The following is a 23,539-nucleotide window of genomic DNA, read 5'->3' as shown; positions in this document are numbered from 1 at the left end:
AACTGGTTTTTGTTGAGTTAACTCGCCAGAAACCGATTTTTGGGCTATTTCCGGGTTCCGGCCATATTCAGCCCATCTAAAGTTCCTTTCCTACAACCTAAGTACCTAACATTCATCCAATTCATTTTTATATCAATTCAAAAACTCAAAATTACAAAACTAAACTAATTTTGCCTTTAAAGAAACACAGATACTACTATACTAGTCATTAGTAGTTTAGTACTTAAGTACTTTAGTTACAACTTACAGACTTACAGTTCATGAATCATGATGATATTTCCAAGTTTCCAACAATGAAAATAAACATAGTTTCCAACAATGAAAATAAACCTCCGAGACTGTACCATATTAATAACCACTTCCTGCACAAAATATATATTGTGTGGTTAATCAAAAAAGTGTGAACTGTCAAAAAAAAACACCTCCAATCTCTTTTCTATGCAAATTGGAGACATTGGTAAGTGATAAATAACTGTCTGTCCAAAAAACATTCTCTTTGAGTTGCTCCAACTATTCAATATGAATCTGTAATTTCAAGAAAAAATAAACCAAGCAAAAAAAAGATTCAAGTCAAAAACATGGAATTTGCATAATTACCCCGCTTTATATTGAAGAAGTACGCATACTAACTAGACGCATAAGAACTTACTTCCTCCACATCCTCCACTGCCCCATCCTCCACTGCGTCAGGTTCAAATCCTAATACATCTTCTTCAACAATCACATTGTCCTCATCCATATCTTCTTTTCCTACATGGATAAAAACAACCAATGTTATAGATAAGAATTAGACATTCAATAAATACAATATTACTGATTTTCTTACCAATTCCATATTCCCAATCACGAGTTGTTATTAACGCCTCAGCATTTTCAGGTAATAAGGAACTGCGAAATCGATCAATCACCCTTCCTCCAATGCTAAATGCAGACTCCGATGCGACGGTTGAAATAAGAATTGACAAAATATCCCCTGCCATTCTTGAAAGTACTGGATATTGTTGTTCATGGTTCTTCCAATAATTTAGGATGTCGAGTGAATTTAGACAACCTCTGTACGTCTCGCCAAGATATTCATCTAACTCTGACAAGTCAGTTAATACATTACCACCACGTTCCTGTGTTGCAACATATTCCTGCATGAAACAACCTAGAAGTGGGTGAACTATGAATATACGAGTCTTAAAAGTCTTAGAAACAAGCTAACACCATCACATATTATATCCACAGTTGAAAACAAGCTAACGCCATCACATATTACATCCACAGTTGAAAACAAGCTAAATCCAACAATGTAAAGCACTCATGTGACTGCACAGCAAAACAGCTTCATCGTCATAATGTGGCATTAAACTTACATCCTAAGGGATTTCACTGATTAGTAAAACCTACTCATGACCACAAACATGATACATCTTAGTTTAGAGCAGGAGGCAATATCTCTATATTGAGACATTCTATGAGGGAAACAAGATATTGTGACACGTACGTAACAGGCTTACATTACTGTGACACGTAGCGGTGGGGAATGAGCCGGGTTAACCCGCGGGTTTCACGGTACGGGCCGGATTAACCCGTTTCTTCACAAGCCACTAAATATACAACCCGCGCCCGTCTTGTTTAGTTACGATCCGGGACGGGTGCGGGTTTTCACGGGACGGGACGGGCCAACCCGCGGGTTTTGGCTCGGATTGCCAGCTCTAGTCGTTGGGGTATACATCCCTCGACATTGACGACTCTTTCTCTGTGTTGTGACATATATCCAATCCATTGGAGAATTTAAGATAATCTTACCATCAACACAATCATCTTTGTTATTTGAACCTTCTCCAACATCATTTCTCCTACTTGAATTACTCATTTCTAAAAACCCCAAGTTTTCTTCTAAAACCTCATCTTCTTCTTCTCAACTCGGGAAAAAAAATAGAAAAAAAAATTATTTTAAAATTGATTTTAATCTAACATAATCTAACCACACTAATTAATTAACTTTATTAAATTTCGATACTAATCATCCAGGACCAGTTTAGGTATTTAGGAAAAAATTGCTAAGAGGTGACCCAAATTAGATTTGGATGATCTTTTTTGTCCTCTAATGAGAGGCCCCCAAATAATATCCATGGCTCCCGTTAAACTACTAGGTTATATTGCAGTATATGGGTCAGTGCTTCGTAATCTAAACCAAGAAAGTCCCTGCTTAACTTACTGTCATTGTTTAAATATCACCAAAATAATCTTTCATAGAAATTATAAATGGAAAAGGTGAATTTATAGCTGCAGATTAATGATGTTTAGCATTGTCCAATCGAAGTGAATTCCACCTCTATATCGTCTCAGCCAGAAAAAAAAAAAGAATGATTTTTTGGGATCATGATTTTTTGGGATCATGGTTCTATTTTTAGTAAAACATTTAGAAGTAAATTTAGGCCATTCCTTATCTAGATATCTATATTAATACCTAAAATACCCTCCTGATTAATTTTGGGTAATGATTAGTGAAATCATTAGTGAAATGATTAAGCTAAAGAAGTAGAATTATTGAGAGAGTAAAATTAGAGAAGATGAGGAAGAAAAACATGGAAAATAAATTTTTTACCCAGCTCACTAAGCTTGAGTATTCAAGTGATGATAGCTTATCTGATTCTTCATCTCCATCCTCTCCTAGAGTATTTGTTAATCTTCCCAATGATCTAGGTATGAGTTATTTCTTAGACGGTGAATGTATTCTTCCACAAACTCAATCTCAAGATGAAAATGATGGATTTTACCAACCATAACCGGAGGAAGAGTATTTGGGTACCCAAGTATGCTTCAAACTTAGATAATGGTGGTTGAATTGGTCCAAATATTCATAAAATTGTAAATTTTTATAAAAATTCCTGCTAGGTTCAGGTAGTTCGGTTACCAAGTGTGAAGAACAGGTAACCGAACACGAAGTTCGGTTAATAAATGTCAAGAACATATAACCGAACACAGAGTTCGGTTTCTTTCTTCAAACACGCAGGTAGCCGAACTTTAGTAATAAGATTTACAGAGATATGTTAAGTTAGTTCGCAAACTTCAATGCAACCAAGTTCCCAACCGAACTGCAGGTTAAAAAGTAACCTAGTATTAGAAGTTCGGTTGGTTCGCAAACTTCAACATATTTTGCGAATCAACCGAACTGGGCTTATATATGCATATATGCAATTAGGCAAACGTTCGGTTACTACGAAATTTATTTCTTGGCGAATTAGGTAGAGTTCGGTTACGAAGTTTCAAAGGTAGATTTCGATTACAAAGAAAACTTAACATTTTTGCGAACGAACCGAACTTTTGGATTTCTCATTATTTGCGTAAACAAAAGTTCGGTGATATCCTTATTTTGCGAAGGAACCGAACTTATGGACTTGTGTTGTTCTAATACAAGGAGTTCGGTTGAAAGTATTTTTTGCGAATCAACCGAATTGTGAGTCCGGTTAAGAAAAAAATAATTCGTGATAACCGAACGTTTTGCGACGTAACCGAACTTTTCTCTGGAAAAAAAAAATCCATTAAATCTCTCTACAACTTCCATTTTCAACTCATTTTGACGATTACTTCTCATTTATTCAACCAAAAACAAATGACAAGTAATGGGTTTGCGAGAATATCTTTGTTAATGTTTTACATTAAGCTATATATATATAGACGTGGTGGTGGTTGGTGGTGGTGGTAATCGGAGGTGGTGGTGGTAATCGGTGGTTGGTGGTGGTGATAATCGGAGGTGGTGGTGGTGGTAATCGGCGGTGGTGGGAGGAGGTGGTGGTTATATATATATGTGGTTATTAGGTTGGTTTTAAATTAAATTAGATTAAGGGTAGGTAAGTCATTTCAATGCTTTAAGACCCCCTATAACTATAGGGAGGATGGCCTGATATAACCATGGTCCCCTTATGGTCCCTAAAAAATCATTCAGAAAAAAGAAGATGCCCGGCCTTATACATTTCCCAAGTGGGCCTCAGCTAAGGAGTCAAAGTATCAAACTAGGGTTTCACCTAAACAAGGAGACAAATGCGTATGGTTTAAAATTCAAATGGCATTACCTTGTTAAACAAAGTTGGCAGTCAAAGTCCCTTTACTCACTTGAAACGGAAATGAAGGATCTGCCAATTGATTAGTTCAATTTCATTTTTAAAATTTTCAGTTTTCTTAAGAACGGTATCATTGCATTAGGTTTCAGCCTCTATAAATAGTATCACCCATGATGTCTGTCATGATAAGCATAAACCTCATTTTTGCATCAACCGAAGTAACTAAGCATATCATTTGAGCTTGAATTAGCAACAGACTAGTCATGAGTTTTCTCAAAGTCTTAACACTAGTAGCCTTATTATTCCATGTCTCTCTAGCGCATATCTCACCGGAAGACTATCTAACCCCACATAATGCAGCTCGAGCTGAGGTTAATGTCGAACCACTAGTATGGGACGATAAAGTTGCAGCATATGCCAGTGATTATGCTAAACAGAGAGCTGGTGATTGTGCTCTCGTTCATTCTACTGGATCCTATGGTGAGAATATTGCGATGAGTTTTGGAGATCTTGCTGTTAAAGATGCGGTAAACATGTGGGTATCCGAAATGAGTAATTATGACCATGAATCAAACTCATGTCGAGGAGGACAGTGTTTGCACTATACACAGGTTGTTTGGGCTAGCACTGCTCGTCTAGGGTGTGCTAGTGTTAGTTGTGCTGCTGGTGGTACCTTTGTTGTTTGCAGTTATGATCCTCCAGGCAACTATGCAGGACAACTTCCTTACTAACAAACATTAGGAGGTGTTTTGCTAAGATCGTGTGTCTCAATTTTTCTTTTCTCTTTAGATTTTTTGATTTATTAGTGTTGGGTATAAGGTTTTTGTGAATCATAAAGAAACGAGCCAGCCAGCCGTGATGGCAGTACAAATTTACGTTTCTCTCTTTTATTTTAATCCATTTAGGGCATAATTTGAGATTTTATTCAATTTGATTGTGTTGAATCGGTTGAAGGAGGTAATTCAGCTTACTTGGTAAATGCCGTGAATATCCGATGAGGTTACATATATGGTATCCAGAAAATGAGACCACAGAATAAATTTAAATTAGTACGGTAAAAAACTACGGATTCCAACAAAAAAAATATCGCTAAAAATCCGTCTTACAACCCAAATTATGCCTTGTGGGTAGTGTGGCTCATAATTTTTTAATCCACTGAAAGTTTACACGAATGATCTGAGAATTTGTCAACTAACCAAAAATCTAGTCTGTGACCTAAAAACTGTTGTGTCCCTAAATCCACCAGGTGACAATAAATCTGTAGTGTGATCTAAAATTTGCGTCGTAGTCTAAAATTAATGTTGAGTTTTCCAAACGGCATCCAACTTCTCTTAAGTAGTTTATGCAGAAACCATATTCCCTATTATTGTCGTGGGCACAGGGCCTGTAAGTAGTGAGCCGGCCGCGGGTATTTGAGTAAGCTGGGTACTCGATGACAATGTGAATTATAATGGTGTTGTTTTAGGTGATGTCAGCTGAGAAGCTCACTTACGGAATATTCGCCACTCAAGACACAAGTGATTCAAACGTTCTTCGGGTTGCATCAAGTCATGGATAAGAGTGATGCTAGTGTTAGCAATGACTAACACTAGAGTATTAGTCATCATGAAGCAATCTACTATCTAGTGCTAGAGTTGGCAAAGGACGGTTGTCGGCGTTAGGTCACCGGCAGATGAAGAAGGGTCGCTGGCCTTAGCAGGAGGGTCGCTGGAGCCACCGTGAGATAGGAGAGTTGTACCAGCGCCATCAATAAGCCAGCGTGTGAAGGAAGATAGCGATGGAAATGAGCCAGTTTCGTGGAGATTTATCTTGTGCTGGCACCAGTAGATGAAGCTGGAAGTAGCCAGTGCCGTGAGTAAGTTTTGCTGGTGTCAAAAACGCCAGTGTTAGAAGAAGATGGCGTTGTCTATTTCCAGTGTCGTGAAAGTTTGGTGTTGGCGCTAGATGTGTTATGTGTTGGATATGTAATCTAAACACGGTTTTAGTTTGTTAGAGTTTCACCAATGGTCATTATGTGTGTTTCCTATGTGGAAACACAAATAAGACATCATCAATTTATTTTTCCTTAAAGCTAGGGAGAGAGAAAAAATATTCATCTCCAATAGTATTGTATGTAATTTCTTTTTTTAATTAGTATAAATTTTATTTTCCATAATTAAGATTTTATTTGAGCTAAAAATGGTTAGTTAATAAAAGCTGACTTTAGAGAAAATATACATTGATTTAAGGCATCAGGATTGGAGAATGATTTTAGAAAAAATAGATGTGTATCCTAAATGGATTTTGACATTTATCTCCACACACATATCATTGGAAAAGCTCATGGAGATTTGGTCTTTAGAAAAGAACGTGTGATTAATCCTATTATGTAGGATATGTAACGTGTTTTACGGTAGGTCCTTCATGTTTAGGAAGTGTTGGTGTTAGACGTATTAAAAATGGAGTTAAATTAGTTGCTATTAGTTAGGAGTTTAAAGTTAATGGGTTAGTGGAGATATCCTTGTAATGCCTATTTAAAGGCTTCTCTAATGGAATGAAAATGCATCGAGTTTTAGCAATGTAAATCATATGTAAGTTTCTGTGTGTAACTCTCTCTCACTCCTCTCTTGATCCTGATGGAAATCCATCATGGTATCAGAGCGGGTTGAGAGTTGAGTTGAGAGAGGGTTGAGAATTGTTTTCAAAATTTTATTTTTTCAAACACAGTATTGATTTATTTGGTGAGAAAAGTGATGTTAGAAAATTGTTTATGATAGTTAAGAAAAAATCAGGTTTATTTGGTAAAGTAAAAATAATTTTTTTTTTCTTTGGAAAACAAGGGTTTCCATGAAGAAATTGAGGTTAAAAAACATGGGTTTCTAACTATGAAAAAAAATAGTGTGATGAAGAAAAAAAAATCCAATGAATTAGGTTTATGGAAAACATGGGTTTCCATTGAAAGAAGAAATTTTTTTTGAGAAATCTTTTTTTAAGAAAAAATATTTGATTACGGTTGTTGTTGAGAAGAGAAAATTGTACGAAAATATTTTTGATAAATAATTTTTTGTTCAGAATATGTAGAGGATTCTAAAATTTTGTTCAGGAAAATGTTATGTTAGTCCAAATTATGCGGGATGATCATCGGCTAACAATGATGACCGAGATAAAGATCGATGATGATGAATGATGGTCACAAATAATTGTTGCTGAAATTTATGATGATGTAATGATGAAGATAATTATAATCTGATGAAGACGATTATTATAATGAAGACCGTGACGACCATAATCGTTACGATGATGATAACGATGTTCTCGCTAATGTATCATGCAGGAAAGAAGACAACAAAATGGTGAACGTGTTTTAATTAAGATGCTCAATCCTTTGATGGAAAAGATGGTTCTTTCCTACACCAAGCTCCTCGAATGGTTGGCTGGCACTTTTAACCACGATATTTTTTTGTGAGTCTTAACATATTTTGGGTGTAATTCATGAGATGAACACGTAACGTACATTAGTGAAAATGCGGGAGTCTAACAACCAAACCCAACAATTCGTTTGGCAATCTGAGAGGACTTACTCCAATACACTTTCTAAAGAATCAACTAGACAGTCAGACTCAATCTAGAATAAAGTATATCAAAGAGTTTAATATCTCTAACTCTTAATTCAATCGCAATCAGCAAATAGAAATCTAAGAGCCTGATTGAATATAAGAGGAGTTACTTGAACGGTACCAAAGATCAATGTTCAAGTGTCAATCAATGTAAATCAACAACCAAAGATTGGATATTCTAATTGATTGATCTTAACGCACAACCTGTGATATTTCAATTATATAACTAAATATAATGCGGAAAAGAAATAACACAGACACAAGAATTTTGTTAACGAGGAAACCGCAAATGCAGAAAAAGCCCGGGACCTAGTCCAGATTGAACACCACACTGTATTAAGCCGCTACAGACACTAGCCTACTATAAACTAACTTCGGTCTGGACTGTAGTTGAACCCCTAATCAATCTCACACTGATTTAAGGTACAGTTGTGCTCCTTACGTCTCTGATCCCAGCAGGATACTACGCACTTGATTCCCTTAGTTTATCTCACCCACAACTAAGAGTTTCTACGACCCAAAGTCAAAGACTTGATAGACAAATCTGTCTCACACAGAAAAGTCTATAGGATTGAAAAAATCTGTCTCCCACAGAAATATCCAAGAGTTTTTGTTCCGTCTTTTGATAAATCAAGGTGAACATGAACGAATTGATAAACCAGACTTATATTCCCGAAGAACAGCCTAGTATTATCAATCACCTCAAAATAAACTTAATCGACTAGCGAAACAAGTTATTGTGGAATCACAAACGATGAGACAAAATTTGTTTGTGTTTAATTTTCTATCTTGCCTATCAGAGATATAAAATCTCGAGCCAATTATTTCAATTGCACTCAACACGATAGAAACAACAAGATCAGATCATACAACTACAAAGATAATAGTTGGGTCTGGCTTCACAATCCTAATGAAGTCTTCAAGTCGTTAACCTACAGGGTCTCGAGAAGAAACCTAAGGTTAAAGGATAATAGACTCTAGTTATGCAACTAGTAACACACAGGAGGTGTGGGGATTAGGTTTCCCAGTTGCTAGAGTTCTCCTTTATATATTTTTCAAATCAGGGTTTGCAATCCAAGTTACCTTGGTAACAAAGCATTGAATAATCACTGTTAGATGAAAAACCTTATTCAACCAAGATAATATCTTTCAACCGTTAGATCAAACTTAGCTTGTTACACACAAATGAAATGTACCCTCATTTAGGTTTATGTAACCGTACCTAAACGTGTACACCAGGTTGGATCACAAATAGTTAACCGAGGTTAGCCATATGATTACTCTCATATCAACCTTATTCATCTTAACCATAACTAGTTCAAATGACTCAAATGAAACTAGTTAAAGAGTTGTTCAATTGTTTATAAAACACAACTGAAACCAAATCGGTTTGATTCACTTGAATCAATCATGGACAGTATAGCCACGGTTTGCAAAGATTGCATTCCTTATTCTTTAAATGTTTAAGTCCATGAACTTACCGATTTAATAAAGTAACCAGCTTAAGTATGCGTACGGGTATGCATACTAGTTAAGAGTTTGTCCAAAACCAAACTCAGCAGAAATTCTAGGTTCGAGAACTTCCTCCAGTATGCGTACGGGTACACATACTTAACATGTCTCCTTCACCAATTTCGTATAGACACATATGCATACTCTTGGCTTCCGGTTTATGGATTTATACACTAATGTGCGAACACACTATATATGCTTATATCCAAAGATGGTTACATCATCAACTCTTTATTTCAATCATTGAAACATTCTTCTATAATGACAATAGCCGTTTTCACACATTATTAGCATCAAAGCAATTTTCAATCATTGAAACATTCCAAGCCTACATCAAATGATTGTATCACACAAACCATGCAAGATGTTACTCGGAAATTTTCTCATGATATAAGATGAACTTGGTCGAAGCGAAAGCTTACCAACACATATTTCGAGAAATATGTAAGCGAGATATACTCATCTCGAAATCTCAAATTTGTATGGAGAAAAGTATATTGTAACACGACTTATGTCTCAATATAGGAGATAGTAGAAATAGACTTTCCAAGTGATAGATGATTTCATGTCTCCACATACCTTTTGTCGAAGAAGTTCCACAATATCGCTTAGTAGTTCTTCGTCTTCAAGAGATGAACGTCGAGAGATCTAAGCTTAACTACACTATCTATGTCCTAGTCCGATACATCTATAAATAGGCTAGAAATCAAGACTTATAGTTTTGATCACTAACATTGAAAAACATGCTTGAGATAGCAACGCATGCGAGTTCGACCGAGCAATTCTCTCACAATCAGATTTTTTGCTAGAGAGATTTCATGGAACTCGGGTTGGGAATATTCACGAATTAGTCTAGTGGTTATTTCGAGTAGAAGAATATATAATTTTTAAGTAGATTCAAGTATTGAAGGCTTATGTATGCAAATTTCTTTTCAGAACAAGTTCATACTGAGATACTGTGAGCATAATAGAAAATCAATATTACTTATCGGAAGTTTGCGTATTGATAGAAATATCTATAATGAGTTCAAGAAATTCAACTGTGGAATTATTACTACCTGGAACACGTTCAAGTTGCTTTATACTAGTGGATGTCCCTCTAGGATATGTCCAATCAATGTAGATTTGATACAGATGTGAGTAAACTATAAATAATGAGATATTCGACAAATATATGAAATATATATATATATATAACATTGAGAGTTCACATAGGTAAAGCCCGGTGGTATTAATATAAACAAACATGTCATAGGGATCAGTAAAGAATTCCCATTTCCATTAAGAAAGTCTATAAGTATAAACTATGTATTTGTGAAACGGGTTATGAGGCAATTTTACGATATTCGCGTATAAACTATGTATTTGTGAAACGGGTTAAGAGGTAATTTTACGATATTCACGTTTGTCAAAAATCCACCATCAATATCAAATCCCTTACTTAGTGCGGAACAATATTGTTTCGTAGTAAACAATATAGGGTGACAATATAAGATGTTAAAAATTGAAACTAAGTATAGAGAGGTATCCACTTAGATTTGTGTCCTCCACACAATGTCCTTGATGCTGGGCCTAGGTGTATTAGACTCTCTTGTGAGTAACTAGTATACTCCAACACTTATGATTTGAGTATGCAATGCCAAGTGATAGTGATGACGTTAGTAAGTTAGAAGTAAGATAATAGCTTGAACACCCGGAGACGATGCTTTGAGTTGTAGCTGGTACAACAAAGTTGAAAGTAGCAGAAGCCAACGAAAGAAGATGATGGTAGATCATATATGAAAATGGGCTAAAGTGTATAGTATTTCATGTATAATTTTTTTATTATAACTAAAAGTAAATACACTTGTACGTTAATCCAAGGCACTTGATATTGATCCTATAAATATCGGTCTTGTACTGTAACTATTATCAAGTGAGTTTATTAAATCAGTATCTCTTTATGATCCTTTGATAAAGCGACCCAATAGGTTTGAATCAAATCCTGATATATCAAAAAGTCACACAAATCATAAGAGATCACCATTTTATGAGATCGTAGGGTTAGTGAAAACTGAAATAAGATCTCATAACCGAAAGAAAAGCATAAAAGATATTCATTTACATCAAGAAATGCAAAGAATGACACAAAAAAATTAAATAAAAGCTTAATCATTAACATTATTGATAGTGAATAGACTTTACACAAACATTGAAATAAATCAAAAATTTATTAGTCTATATATTCTAATAAAGATATAGTAACTGAATCTTATTCATGTTTTCATGCAACTTATTCCTTCATATATTCAACACTTGATGAAGGTGGGTTATTACTTCCGATCTTTAATTTATGTATTTCCTCAAGAACATATAACCTTGTTTCTTGACAAGAATCTCTTGCAGTTGAGATGTTTTGGTGAAGGATTATGGAAGAGGATGCAATTCTGTTTTAGATTGAACATAAAATTGTGTCAATATCTCAATACACTGATTTTTCTTCAGTATATTTTATCTTTCCTTCTTGCTAAGCCAATCTCTCTTTTTGATATTCTTCTTCAGCTTCTTAGCATCAAGGGATGGTGCATATTTATTCAAAAATAAATCTTTCAGATTAAACACTTTTCCAAGAAAAGATATCGGATCCTAATTCATAGTTTAGACAATAAATAAAATGTGACTGGAAATCAAGAAATTCCTTTATAAATCTACGAAAAACATATTTTGGTGATATCATACTAACGAAAATATAATATTCCTAAAGATAAGAATATTTCCAAGATATATTTTCAATTGCTAGATTTATTCCCATAATCTACACAAAACTTTCTTCCTCACTCACAACTGACACAGTAAGGTGAGGATGCAATCTAATACCTATTAAGTGGTATTCGCATGAGAATTTCTCTCATTATGGGTTTCAGAATACACAGAGTATTCTTGATCTAGTGAAGTACGTTTCTTAGAATTTCTCTTGATGCCTTGATGCACCATTGGAGATCGGTTCTTACGATGATATTGATCACCTAGGTGATTCTTTATCATGTTCATATCATCAGTTTTTATAAGAAAAACTTGCTTTTTGAACATGATCCAGTGATCATATTGATTGTCGGAATTGCATAAAATTGTTTTGGAAATTCTTGGATTCCTGACAGTTGTGCACTTTGTCATTCTTTCTCTTGTACCGTTGGTAAGATCTTCCATTTGGGCTTCATGCTCCCCTAGATGTTATGATGAGCTATCCCAAACATCCATATTCCACGAGGGATGATGCTCTATTATGAGTCAGTTGAAGGTATATTAGATGATACGTGGGTGTTACCTTGACATGAGGATATGAGTTTTTACATGGACGGTCTTGTCACTAGCACTGTCATTGGTCGGACCTTATGATTGAAGAAGGTGATCGCATCGAGTTCTTTTTAGGACCTTCTGATAAGGAGAATAAAACATATTTGCTCTTATTAAAGTAGAAGTTGGGACATGGTATACTAAAACTCGGTGGTATGTTAAGTGAGTTCCTTTTAGGATTTCCCATAATCCTACTCTGACTCATGGATTATAGGTTGGATCGCATCAAACATAGTATGTTAGGTATTTTCGTGTTTGCATGCTATGATACCAAATGAAATGGTGAGTCTAACAAATATACAACATTATTTTCGATGTCAACCTATGTGTACACACGTTGTATATTCTTAACGAAACAATAACTACCAGAAAATTTACTCAACAAGATGTACTTGGTAATAGTCATAGAAAAGAAACCATCTAACTATGTGTTCGTTACCAATTTGATTAATGCACAAGTATATTTACTTTATTATACTATGAAAATGATTATAATACAGAAAGAAAAGTAAATAACATAGACACACAAGATTTTGTTAACAAGGAAAACTCTCTGACAGAAAACCATGGGACCTAGTCCAGTTTTGAATATTCTCAAAATTAAGTCGTTATACAAATTGGCTACCGCAACTTCGTATATTTGAGACCAAGTAAACACTATTTCGCTACTCATTTCCTTAAGTATACCTGGGCCTACAACCAATCTATCCTACATACGTTAATCCCAAGAATGAGTCTGCTATCTTGAGTTGCTTCACCACTGTGATGACTTATGCTCTCAACTTATTTGGATCGTAATCCGAAAAGAAAACAATTAAATTTGTTCCAGTAACCAAATCAGTTATCGATTACCCAAATCAATATTTAGATCAGTGATAAAGCTGAATAAAGGATCTTCCGTTTATATGAATAAAGTCATTTGTTATAAAGATCAACCCAAGACAATGATTATCGAAATAATCAATCTCAATGAAAAAAATTATCCAAGCAACTTAATGCAACTAGAAAGTTTTTTTGATATATCTATAAGTCTTATGTGTAAGAAGTAGATAGCTTGTGGATCCCACATAATCGAGTATGCAAGAAGTAACACAGAGATCAGAATCAAAAACAAAAGTATTCAAGTCTTAAATTTTTATCTTCAAAGTAACCGCTACAAACAAGTCGATTACATTATTGATCATTACACACATAATGAAGTTTGTTAACATTGATTGATCAACAATCACTAAGATCTGTTCTAGTTAACTTTTAAACAAAATTGAGTAGCCTTATATCAGAAGAGAGGGATCCTAATATAAACCAATTTGATTTATCAAAAATAATTATACTGTTAATTATTAATCAACAATAATAGTAAAATAAAATTAAAATAACTTGAATGGCCTTATATCAGAAAATAATGACCATTAATGTATTTTATTTATGTATAAATTAATTAATTATAGAAACGTGTCTCATGTATTGAAAACATAATGTATTAAAAATATAATATAAAATACAATCTTGAATTAAATAAAGTAATTTTTTTGTGCTAACTCTAGTTACTAGTTTCGTATATGTCTAACAATTAAGTTTTAATAACAATTGTGTTTGTGTTATATATTCCTATAGCTTCTCAATTTGCAGGCCCAACTCTCTAACAATTTCGGCCCAGTGAAATCTTAAAACTGAATCTCTCCTTCTAAGTTTTTAATGCATAAGTTAACATTTATTTTATTTTTTTCCTAAAAAATAATAAATAAACATGATTATATTAATATATATAGAGCCATCATTTTAAGTATCTCTCCAAGAGCCCCACAAAAGTTTAGTATGTCTCTGACAAAGGGTATTTTAGAATCTGGTTCTCGATGTATCAGGAATTCCACGTGGATATGATTTTGAAATGTATTATTGAGTATCTTGGGAAAAAGTTTGATATTTTTAGTTCTCGTAATCTTCATGGCAAGTCCAGGAGGCGACTTCATAGTAAGTGTAATTTTCTAGTACTAGACAATGCAAGACATGAGTTAAGAATGGATTGGAGTGAACTTCCGAGCATTCTAAATTTTCCTACAAAAGGAAGTGTAGTCTTAGTTACTACACAAAGTCATGTGGTGTCATCAGTAATTGGAAGACGGTTTGAATTTGATTTTCCGAAGTTTCCTGAAGATGTTTGTTGGTCTATATTTAATTAAAATGTATTTCTATCACCAGATTACTCTACTAATCATACACATTTATGTGATACGAGAAGATAAATACTGAGAAGATGCTATGGGATTCCTTTAATTTCAAATACACTTGTAAATTTTCCATTTTCCCCTAGATGATAAAGGAGAGAGAGTCTATTTTAAACACAGAGTTGTGGAATCTTCCCACTGAAAACAATGTTCTTCCGTATTCTCTGCTATTATGATATCACCAACTACCTAAACATATGAAGATTTTTTTCTCCATTGTGGCATTCTTTCAAGAAATTTTCAATTTGAAAAGGAAACATTGGTAGAATTATGGATGGCAGAAGAGTTAATACAACCTAAGGGAATTACACAGCTATAAGATTTAAGGAAACATTGGTAGAAGGTGTTCTGTCTCATGAAGGGTTCATAAAAGTGATTGAAGAAGCATGGAAAATTGAAGTGAGAGGGAATCCAGCATTCATTTTTTTTATTAAAACTCAAGAATCTGAAGATTATGCTAAAAAACTGGATTTGGAATGTGTTTGGAGATGTAAGAAAGAAGATAAAACAAGTATATTATGAAGTAATGAAGCTCTCTCTTATCTCAGACCAAAATCCTAGTGACATTGAATTTTTAAACCAACTTGTAACAGCAAGAGGGGTCCAAGAAGTATTAACCCAGCAACAACAAGAAATATAAAGACAAAAATCTAAAGTTAAGTGGCTTAAATATAGAGCAGCAAATTCAAGATTCTTCTATGTCAACATGAAAATAAGACAAATACAGAATGTCATAGTGGAATTGGAAAATGAAGAGGGGGAATTAATTACAACACAACAAGGTATTGCTGATATTTTAGTGAATCACTTTGAAGCCAAATTCAAATATAAAGAAGTTCAGATTTCTGAGGAGATAATTGAAGCAGTTCCTAAGGTAATTCTAAACGAATATAATGACAAATTAAAAGCCATTCCCTCAGCAAAAGAAATAAAGAAAGCAGTTTTTGATCTTGATCTTGACATTGATGGATTTGGTGGATGGTTCTACAAATTGGCCTGGGATATAATCAGTGAAGATTTTGTTCTAGCCATTCAATTTTGTTGGGAAAAAGAATTCATTCCAGCAGGTATGAATGCTAACTTTTTAATGCTTATTCCTAAAGTCAAAAATGCAAGAAAAGCAAACCAAATCAGGCCAATTGGTTTAATGAATTTTTGCTTCAAGGTATTTACTAAAATTATCACTACAAGATTAAGTTTGGTATTTCAGAAGATTGTATCTCCTCAACAAGGAGCCTTCATCAAAGGGAGAAATATACAAGATCAGATAGTTCTAGCATCAGAAATGATCAATGAACTAGATACAAAGAGAAGAGGAGGTAATGTGGGATTGAAGTTAGACATTTCTCAAGCTTATGACTCACTTAGTTGGGAATTCCCCTTTCTGGCTTTGAAACAATTTGGATTCTCAGATATGTTTATAAAATGGATTCATATTCTACTTAAGTCAGCTAAAATATCGGTTCTTGTTAATGGGGGACCAGTTGGATACTTCAATGTAAACAGGGGTCTAAGACAGAGATCCTCTCTACTCTCTCATCTTTGTTATGGTTGAAGATATTTTAAGCAGAAAGTTATCCTCAATGGTGTTGAAAAGTGAATTACTTCCCATGGTACATAGGAATGGAGTGAATCCAACCCATATCATGTTGCAGATGATATTTTTCTTTTCTGTAATGGAGATAGAAGAAATTTGAGAAGATTATTATTGAAACTTGAAGAGTATCAGAAAGCTTCAGGCCAAGAAATTAATTTCACAAAAAGTAAATGCTTTGTGTGAGGTACAAGCAATACAAGGAAAAATCAATTAGCTGCAGGTTGTGGTATGGCCTTAGCTGGTTTCCCTGATAAATATTTAGGAGTTATGCTAATACCAGGAATGATAAGATCAAACCATGTACGGGGATGTGTAGAAATGCTAAAAGAAAATTTAGCTGGTTGGAAAGGGAAAATGCTTTCATTTCAAGAAAGACTAGTGCTGAAGTTTGTGTTATGTAGTATCCCTATCTTCAACATGTCAGTATACAAATGGCCAAAAAAAGTGTTGAAAGAAAGTGAAAAAATAATAAGGAACTTCTTGTGGTTTATTGATCCATCAGTGAGAAAGACAGTTACCTTGAAATGGGAGAAAACTTGCTCTCCATTATCAGAAGGTGGTTTGGGTATTAGACAGCTAGAAGTGATAAATAAAGCAATGCTTATGAAGTTGTGTTGGAAGATTCAGAATGGTAAAGATGAATGGGCTAAATTCTTTCAAGGTAAATTCCAAGACAAGAATGGTAATTGGATAGATTATTATAAAAAATCATCAATATGGCCTGGTATAAAATGGGTTGCTGCTGATGTTGCAGACATACAAGGTGGTTGGTGGAGGATGGTAACAACATCGTAGTCTGGAATGATAGCTGGATAAAAGATAGGCCTTTAAAAGACATTTTTCCTGAAAATCCCATTATGTTACAAAACCCAGATATGAAAGTGAGAGAGTTGATAAACAATGGAGAATGGAAAATCCCAGCCAACTTTCTGGAATTCTTTGAGCCTACAGAACTACCAGTTTTAGACAATAAAGAAGATAGGAGAATTTGGAGTGCTACATCAAACGGTAATTTTACTGTTGCATCTGCTTCAGAGTGCATAAGGAAAAAAATTCATCCAGTTAAGTGGGCAAAAGCAGTATGGCACAAGAGTATTCATCCCAATATATCAGGTAATGTATGGAAACTAGTGAGAGGAGTGGTGCTATCAGATGAAAAAATGAAGAAGAAAAAAATTCAATTAGCCTCAAGATTCCCTTTCTGCAGAAAACAGGAGGAAAACTTGGAGCACATTCTTTAAATAATTTGGAGTTGGCTGGGAGGAATATTCAAATTCACTAATCCTAAATCCCTTGAAGATGTACTTCAGTATGCAAAGCATAAAAGTCCAGCTATAAAAGAACTATGGAAAGTGGCAGCTCTAATTACAATGAAAGAGATATGGTTCTTGAGAAATAGAAGTGTCTACGAAGAAGAAAAAGTTAAAATAGATCTACTGAAGCAAATAATTATACACTTTACAAAAGAATATGAAGTTAGAATGTCTGGAACTATGTGGAATTCAACTTATGATCTGCAGATTTTGAAGTCATTTAGGCTAAACTGTAGAAAGGTGAAGATAACAAGAATAAAAGAGATATACTTCCACCTTCCAACAGCTCCATTCATCCTGATATGTTGTGATGGTGCTTCAAGGAGTAATCCTAGAGATGCAGAATATGGATATATATGCAGAAAATGGGATGGAGAGTATCTGTATGCAATGTGTGGTGGATTGGGAATTGCCACTAACTTTATGATAGACACATTTTTGTGTTCGATTTAATCTCAATTGTATATTTTGTTAGTGCTTGATTTTGTATTTACTATGGCTTTTCTGTCTTTCTCGGTGTTTTTGAAGAAATAAACTTTTACGGGGAAATTGGATCGAAAAGTGGCATTTGGACTCCCTGGAGAAAATTATTAAAGGCAGCCAGAAGACGTACCACATGCACTGGAAGAATGTTGGACACGCCCCGAAGAAGTGTTATATTTACACCCAAGAGAAATGATAAAGGCACCCCCCCAGATGATAAGGGGCATATCACTGCTATTTACACCCCTCTTTACTATTTGCACCCACTGCAATCCCCCCCCCCCCCCCAACCCCCAAATTGCTACGGGGCACATTTTCACCGTTTGAACTTTAGTTTTTGGCGGGAAGTTCATTTTCAGCAGCGATGTTTTTCTGGAATTATTTTGGACAAGATATTACGGGCTTTCTGTTGGATATGGACTGGAAAAGTCGTATACATCAAAACAGGGTTGGGAAGAGAGTTCGTTATGGAAAGAAAATTTATCTCTGCGTATACCACGAAACATGTAAAATGCTGTTGAAAGTCCGAGACTTTCAGGCGAGAATTCGAACAAGATTTTTGTGGGTTCGCTCACGGATTTGGGTTTCTCTAGGCCTGTTGAACCATAACAGGGGAGGAAATTGGGCCGGATAATGGTTTTTCAACAAAACAGAGTTGGGAGTTTTACTCGGGCTTTGTTGGAATCTGAAGACGTGAAGACGAAGAAGATAGAGGGAGATTTCATTATACAGAACCGAGAATATTACGATGTTGGTTTTGTTATTTATCGCAGATACATGGGACCTTAGGGAAGATAATATGTACTGAGATTTGTTTCTATACATTCTTGAGAGTTTTGAAAACTAAGAAGCCGCGTAGAGAGATTGCAGGAGATTTCCTCGAAACTTGTCGTGGGGGAAAAACAAGGATTTACGAACAAGATATTCGATCTTGTTGTGCATAAATAGAGTTGGCTGAGGTTCAGAAAGGAGTCGATAGTTAGGGGGAAAGAAACGGAGACTTTAGGGACCAAGCAGAGGTGTTACGGGTAGCTGCAGGTGGAGTTGCAGGGAAGCTGCAGGTGAGACTTCCAGAGAAGAAGAAGAACACGAAAAACAGATCACAGTTCATAAGAAAATAGTCATCTCTTCTTTGTAACAGCCAACCAACTGTAACAGTGACGTCTGTAACACTAATACAGCATTTGTGGTTCATGGATTTATGGTTATAGGGAGATAAACTTTATAAGTTCAATGGAAACTTATAAAGTTTCAAACAAGATGGAACAAGATTAAAAGCTCTCTTCAAGAATGGCATTTTTCTCATGGTTATAGGGAGATAAACTTCTCAGCAGACTCAATGGCAAAGAGAGGAATCAATCTGACAAAAGGAGAAAGAAGAAGCTATACTTCAAGACCCGACTTTATAAGTTCAATGGAAATCCCAGATAAACCTTACTACATAACTAGTTAAATATCTATTTGAATTCTGTTCTAAAACCCAGCAATAATGGGCTTTTCTTCAGTTTCTGTTTTATCTTGTAAGCCCAACTATAATGGGTTTGGTTTTGTAAGTTTTGGTTATTATTTTTGGTTCTAATAAAATTTATATTACCAAGCAAAAAAAAAAAACTAGTGAATAGGGGTTCTTTGCTACATATGAGTGGTGGGGATGGTTTAAATTTTGTGTTTCATGGATTTATTCTTGATATGGTCCAATTGGTAAATATGGATGGATCATTCCGTTCATGGATGCACTTAGCATGTGCACCAAACTTTTTAACCCCTAGGTAACCGTAGTGGATGAATTATAGTCTCGTGAAGGTTTACATAAAGGTGTAATCAAATAAAATACTACTATAAGTCTCAATCTTCGTCCGAATATCTAAATAACATATATTTTGGGGCATACTCTGGAATTTTTGACTTTATAGATTGATAGCTTTCTTCAAATTTGAATTCTTCTCCTTGATCCTCAAAGTATTGCATTTTTGCGATTCCCTCCTACAAAAAAATAAATAAATAAATAATAAAAAATAAACTTACTCTGTTTAGTGTTTTTTAATTGGAAGATTAAAAAACTTAACTTATGTAAAAGACACTTTAAAAATACTTATAAATTGTTGAATCAACAAGCCTAAATGGCTATCTCTTTGTGGGGAAGTTGGTACATATCGTGTATTTGTCGCGTAGAATTTCGCTTTGTATTTCCATAATCTCGCACATATTAGATATACATCCTTACCAAAAAGTTTTCGGGTGCAACCCTTTCAGCTTAGACATCTTCACATCGGGTTTGATTGTACCATTTTTTGACTATTGCCTAATCTTCAGCTGAATCTTATGCTTCCATGCTTGTAGAGGTATGATATGATTTTGACAGAGTAAATGTGTTGAATATATACAACTAGGTGTTTGTTTTTGTTTATAGAGAACAAGAATATTTGTAGGATAGTTTCAAAAACTAGTCGTTGGTCGAGTAAATCATTATATTTTCTACTGAAATCAATCCACTTGTAGTTTTACTAAAACGTGATTTTGAATTCGTCGTCATGGTAAAAATTTGATATAAGGACGAGAATGGACAGCCATCATGATCGCAATGATCTTATCACTATGATTATTATTGTAGTTACCATTCAGTAGGAGCTCAAATTTAAGCACCTTTGATCATCGTGGTATTAATTTTATACAATGACGACTTGACCTATGTCGTCATGATCGTATTGTTATGATCATGATGACTAATTGGATGTTTTCATCCAATAAGTGGTCGAATTTTGCACATACGGTCGTAATGGTTATTTTTTATACAATGACGACTAAACAACAGTCTTCATACTCATGAAGTTATTAATTAGAAGACTAATAGGATGTTTTCTTCCAGAAAGAAGTTAAATTTAACCACATTTGATCCTCATGGTTAGTTTAAAGAATCGTGGTCGTAATGTTGTTACCATGATAATTAATTGAAAATTTTCATTCAGAAAGGGGTCATGTTTTTGTATACTTGGTCGTCATGGTTTACGTTTAATACAATGACGACCATCCAGATTATTGTCAGTTTTTTCAGCCTGCACATAAAAAGGATGACGATCCTGGGTTTTTTTTTTGTCATGTTACAAGTGATAAAACTGTGATGACATTTATATTGTAACAACAAAAGTGTTAACATTTTTAAATATAGTTAAGCATGTAAAAAAAATTTAACTAAACAAATCATTCATGAACTAGAAACTTAACAATGTAGGTGTTTGATAACAAGCAAAATGAAACATTATTCCATACATGAACCTTAATATAATTGTCTAAAAAGTAAAACAAAACATGTTCTCATTCACGACCATGACCACCAGCACCATCCAACCTCGTTTAACACCATCGCCTCGTTGACTCCCCTTAGTACCACATGTTCAACTACGAGGCCTCTTTAGTTCAAAACTTGCTTGACGGGATATTTTGCTGGAATGTTCATTATCAATATTACTAGAAAATTCAATGTGCTTAGTTTGTTCTTCAACCGAAAACGGGTCTCCTTTATCTCTAGCACAACACATCATCTTCAAAAGTATCTTTAAGTTTCCTTTAAATCTTAAAACAATAAGAAAGGCACAATACTTAAAATAAACTTATTCATCGTTGTCGTTGGTAGGTCTATGACAGTTTTCTGCTTCTTCTGATCTGATTGAAAATTTTCTTCATGAATTACACGATGATAAGAAAAAATGGGGTATCCTGGCATGTAATTATCACGAGCTTCATAACCGTCGGTCACAAGTTCCAAAAAACTGACATCCACTCTATGATCACGCCAATGAGAAGTTTCTGGCTCTGGAGACTGAACATAGCCAAGTTGTCGCATGACTCTAGGAGAATCATATATTGAATATCCATTGGGGTAATATAAGGGACCGTTGTAAAGTGTTGCTTCATCTTTCGATAATGTTTTCCAAGAAAACTCGCATGTTAATTAGTTGTTGAGGCATATCCTTCTCCTAAAAACCGGTGAATTTTTACTTGCATCCTCTAGGTTGGTCATTTGGAAAATCAGCTACAGTTTTGATACTGGAATTGGCTTTACCAAAAACGGTAAGTGCTCATATATTCAAATTTATGCAAACATAAAAAATAATAAGAATCCTTCTTACAAAACATTAAATACAAAATACACCAAATATAAATGATAAGTCAATTGAATTACCTGGTGTAGACTTATATTTCCGCTAACTTGTTTAGTGACTTCCCATGAATACTTTCTCAACTCTCCCATCTAGTGGCCCACCAATGCAGTACCCCATGAATACTTATGCACGTCATGCAGGGGATGCAATATTTAAATATATTTAGCATCGACCTTGTTTCTGGCACTATCGGAAAAGACACAGTTGGGCATTGAAAAAGCGGGGTTACAAAAACCACATCCAATATTTCGCTTAGAAATCTGTATGTACTAACTCCAATATACTTTCAAGAGAATCAACCAGACTCAATCTTAAAAAAGTATATCAAGGAGTTATAATATCTCTATCTCTCAATTTAATCCTTACTCAAGCAAATAGAAATCTGCGAGTCCGATTAAATATAAGAGAGATCACTTGGATGGTACCAAAGACCAAATATCCAAGTGACAATCAATGTAAATCAACAACGAAAGGTCGGATATTCTAATTGATTGAACTAACGCACAACCTGTGATATTTCAATTATATAACAAAATATAATGCGGTAAATAAATAATACAGACACCAAAATTTTGTTAACGAGGAAACCGCAAATGCAGAAAAATCCTGGGACCTAGTCCAGATTGAACACACACTGTATTAAGCCGCTACAGACACTAGCTTACTACAAACTAACTTCGGTATGGACTGTAGTTGAACCCCAATCAATCTTACACTGATCCAAGGTACAGTTGCGCTCCTGATCCTAGCAGGATACTGTGCACTTGATTCCCTTAGCTTATCTCACCCACAACTAAGAGTTGCTACGACCCAAAGTCGAAGATTTTAATAAACAAATCTGTATCACACTGAAAACTCTACAGTAATAGATAAATCTGTCTCCCACAGAAATACCTACGAATTTTGTTCCGTCTTTGATAAATCAAGGTGAACAGGAACCAACTGAAAACCCGGACTTATATTCCCGAAGAATAGCCTAGAATTATCAATCACCTCACAATAATCTTAATCGACGCGGCGAAAGAAGATATTGTGGAATCACAAACGATGAGACGAAGATGTTTTTGATTACTTTTATATCTTTCCTATCGGAGATATCAATCTCAATCCAATCTTTACGATTGTACTCGTACGATAGAATATGCAAGATCATATCACACAAATACGAGAAAGTAGTATCGGTATGGCTTCACAATCCCAATGAAGTCTTCAATTCGTTAACCTGGTTTACAAGAAGAAACCTAAGGTTAAAGGAGAATCAAATCTAG

General features: G+C 34.7%; 2 protein-coding genes across 2 annotated transcripts; both read left to right on the top strand.

Moving 5' to 3' along the window:
• Positions 1–4,255: 4,255 nt before the first annotated feature.
• On the top strand, positions 4,256–5,003 carry LOC113285918 (basic form of pathogenesis-related protein 1-like). The gene has a single exon (XM_026534657.1). It carries the CDS (start codon positions 4,316–4,318, stop codon positions 4,781–4,783), a length of 468 nt encoding a protein of 155 aa, XP_026390442.1. The 5' UTR covers positions 4,256–4,315; the 3' UTR covers positions 4,784–5,003.
• A 10,421-nt stretch (positions 5,004–15,424) lies between these two features.
• Positions 15,425–16,273, top strand: LOC113291142. The gene has a single exon (XM_026540709.1). It carries the CDS (start codon positions 15,425–15,427, stop codon positions 16,271–16,273), a length of 849 nt encoding a protein of 282 aa, XP_026396494.1.
• The last annotated feature ends 7,266 nt before the right edge of the window (positions 16,274–23,539 follow it).

Source organism: Papaver somniferum, chromosome 6, assembly GCF_003573695.1.
Source record: "Papaver somniferum cultivar HN1 chromosome 6, ASM357369v1, whole genome shotgun sequence".
NCBI lineage: Eukaryota > Viridiplantae > Streptophyta > Magnoliopsida > Ranunculales > Papaveraceae > Papaver > Papaver somniferum.
This window is presented reverse-complemented; position numbering and strand designations above follow the sequence as displayed.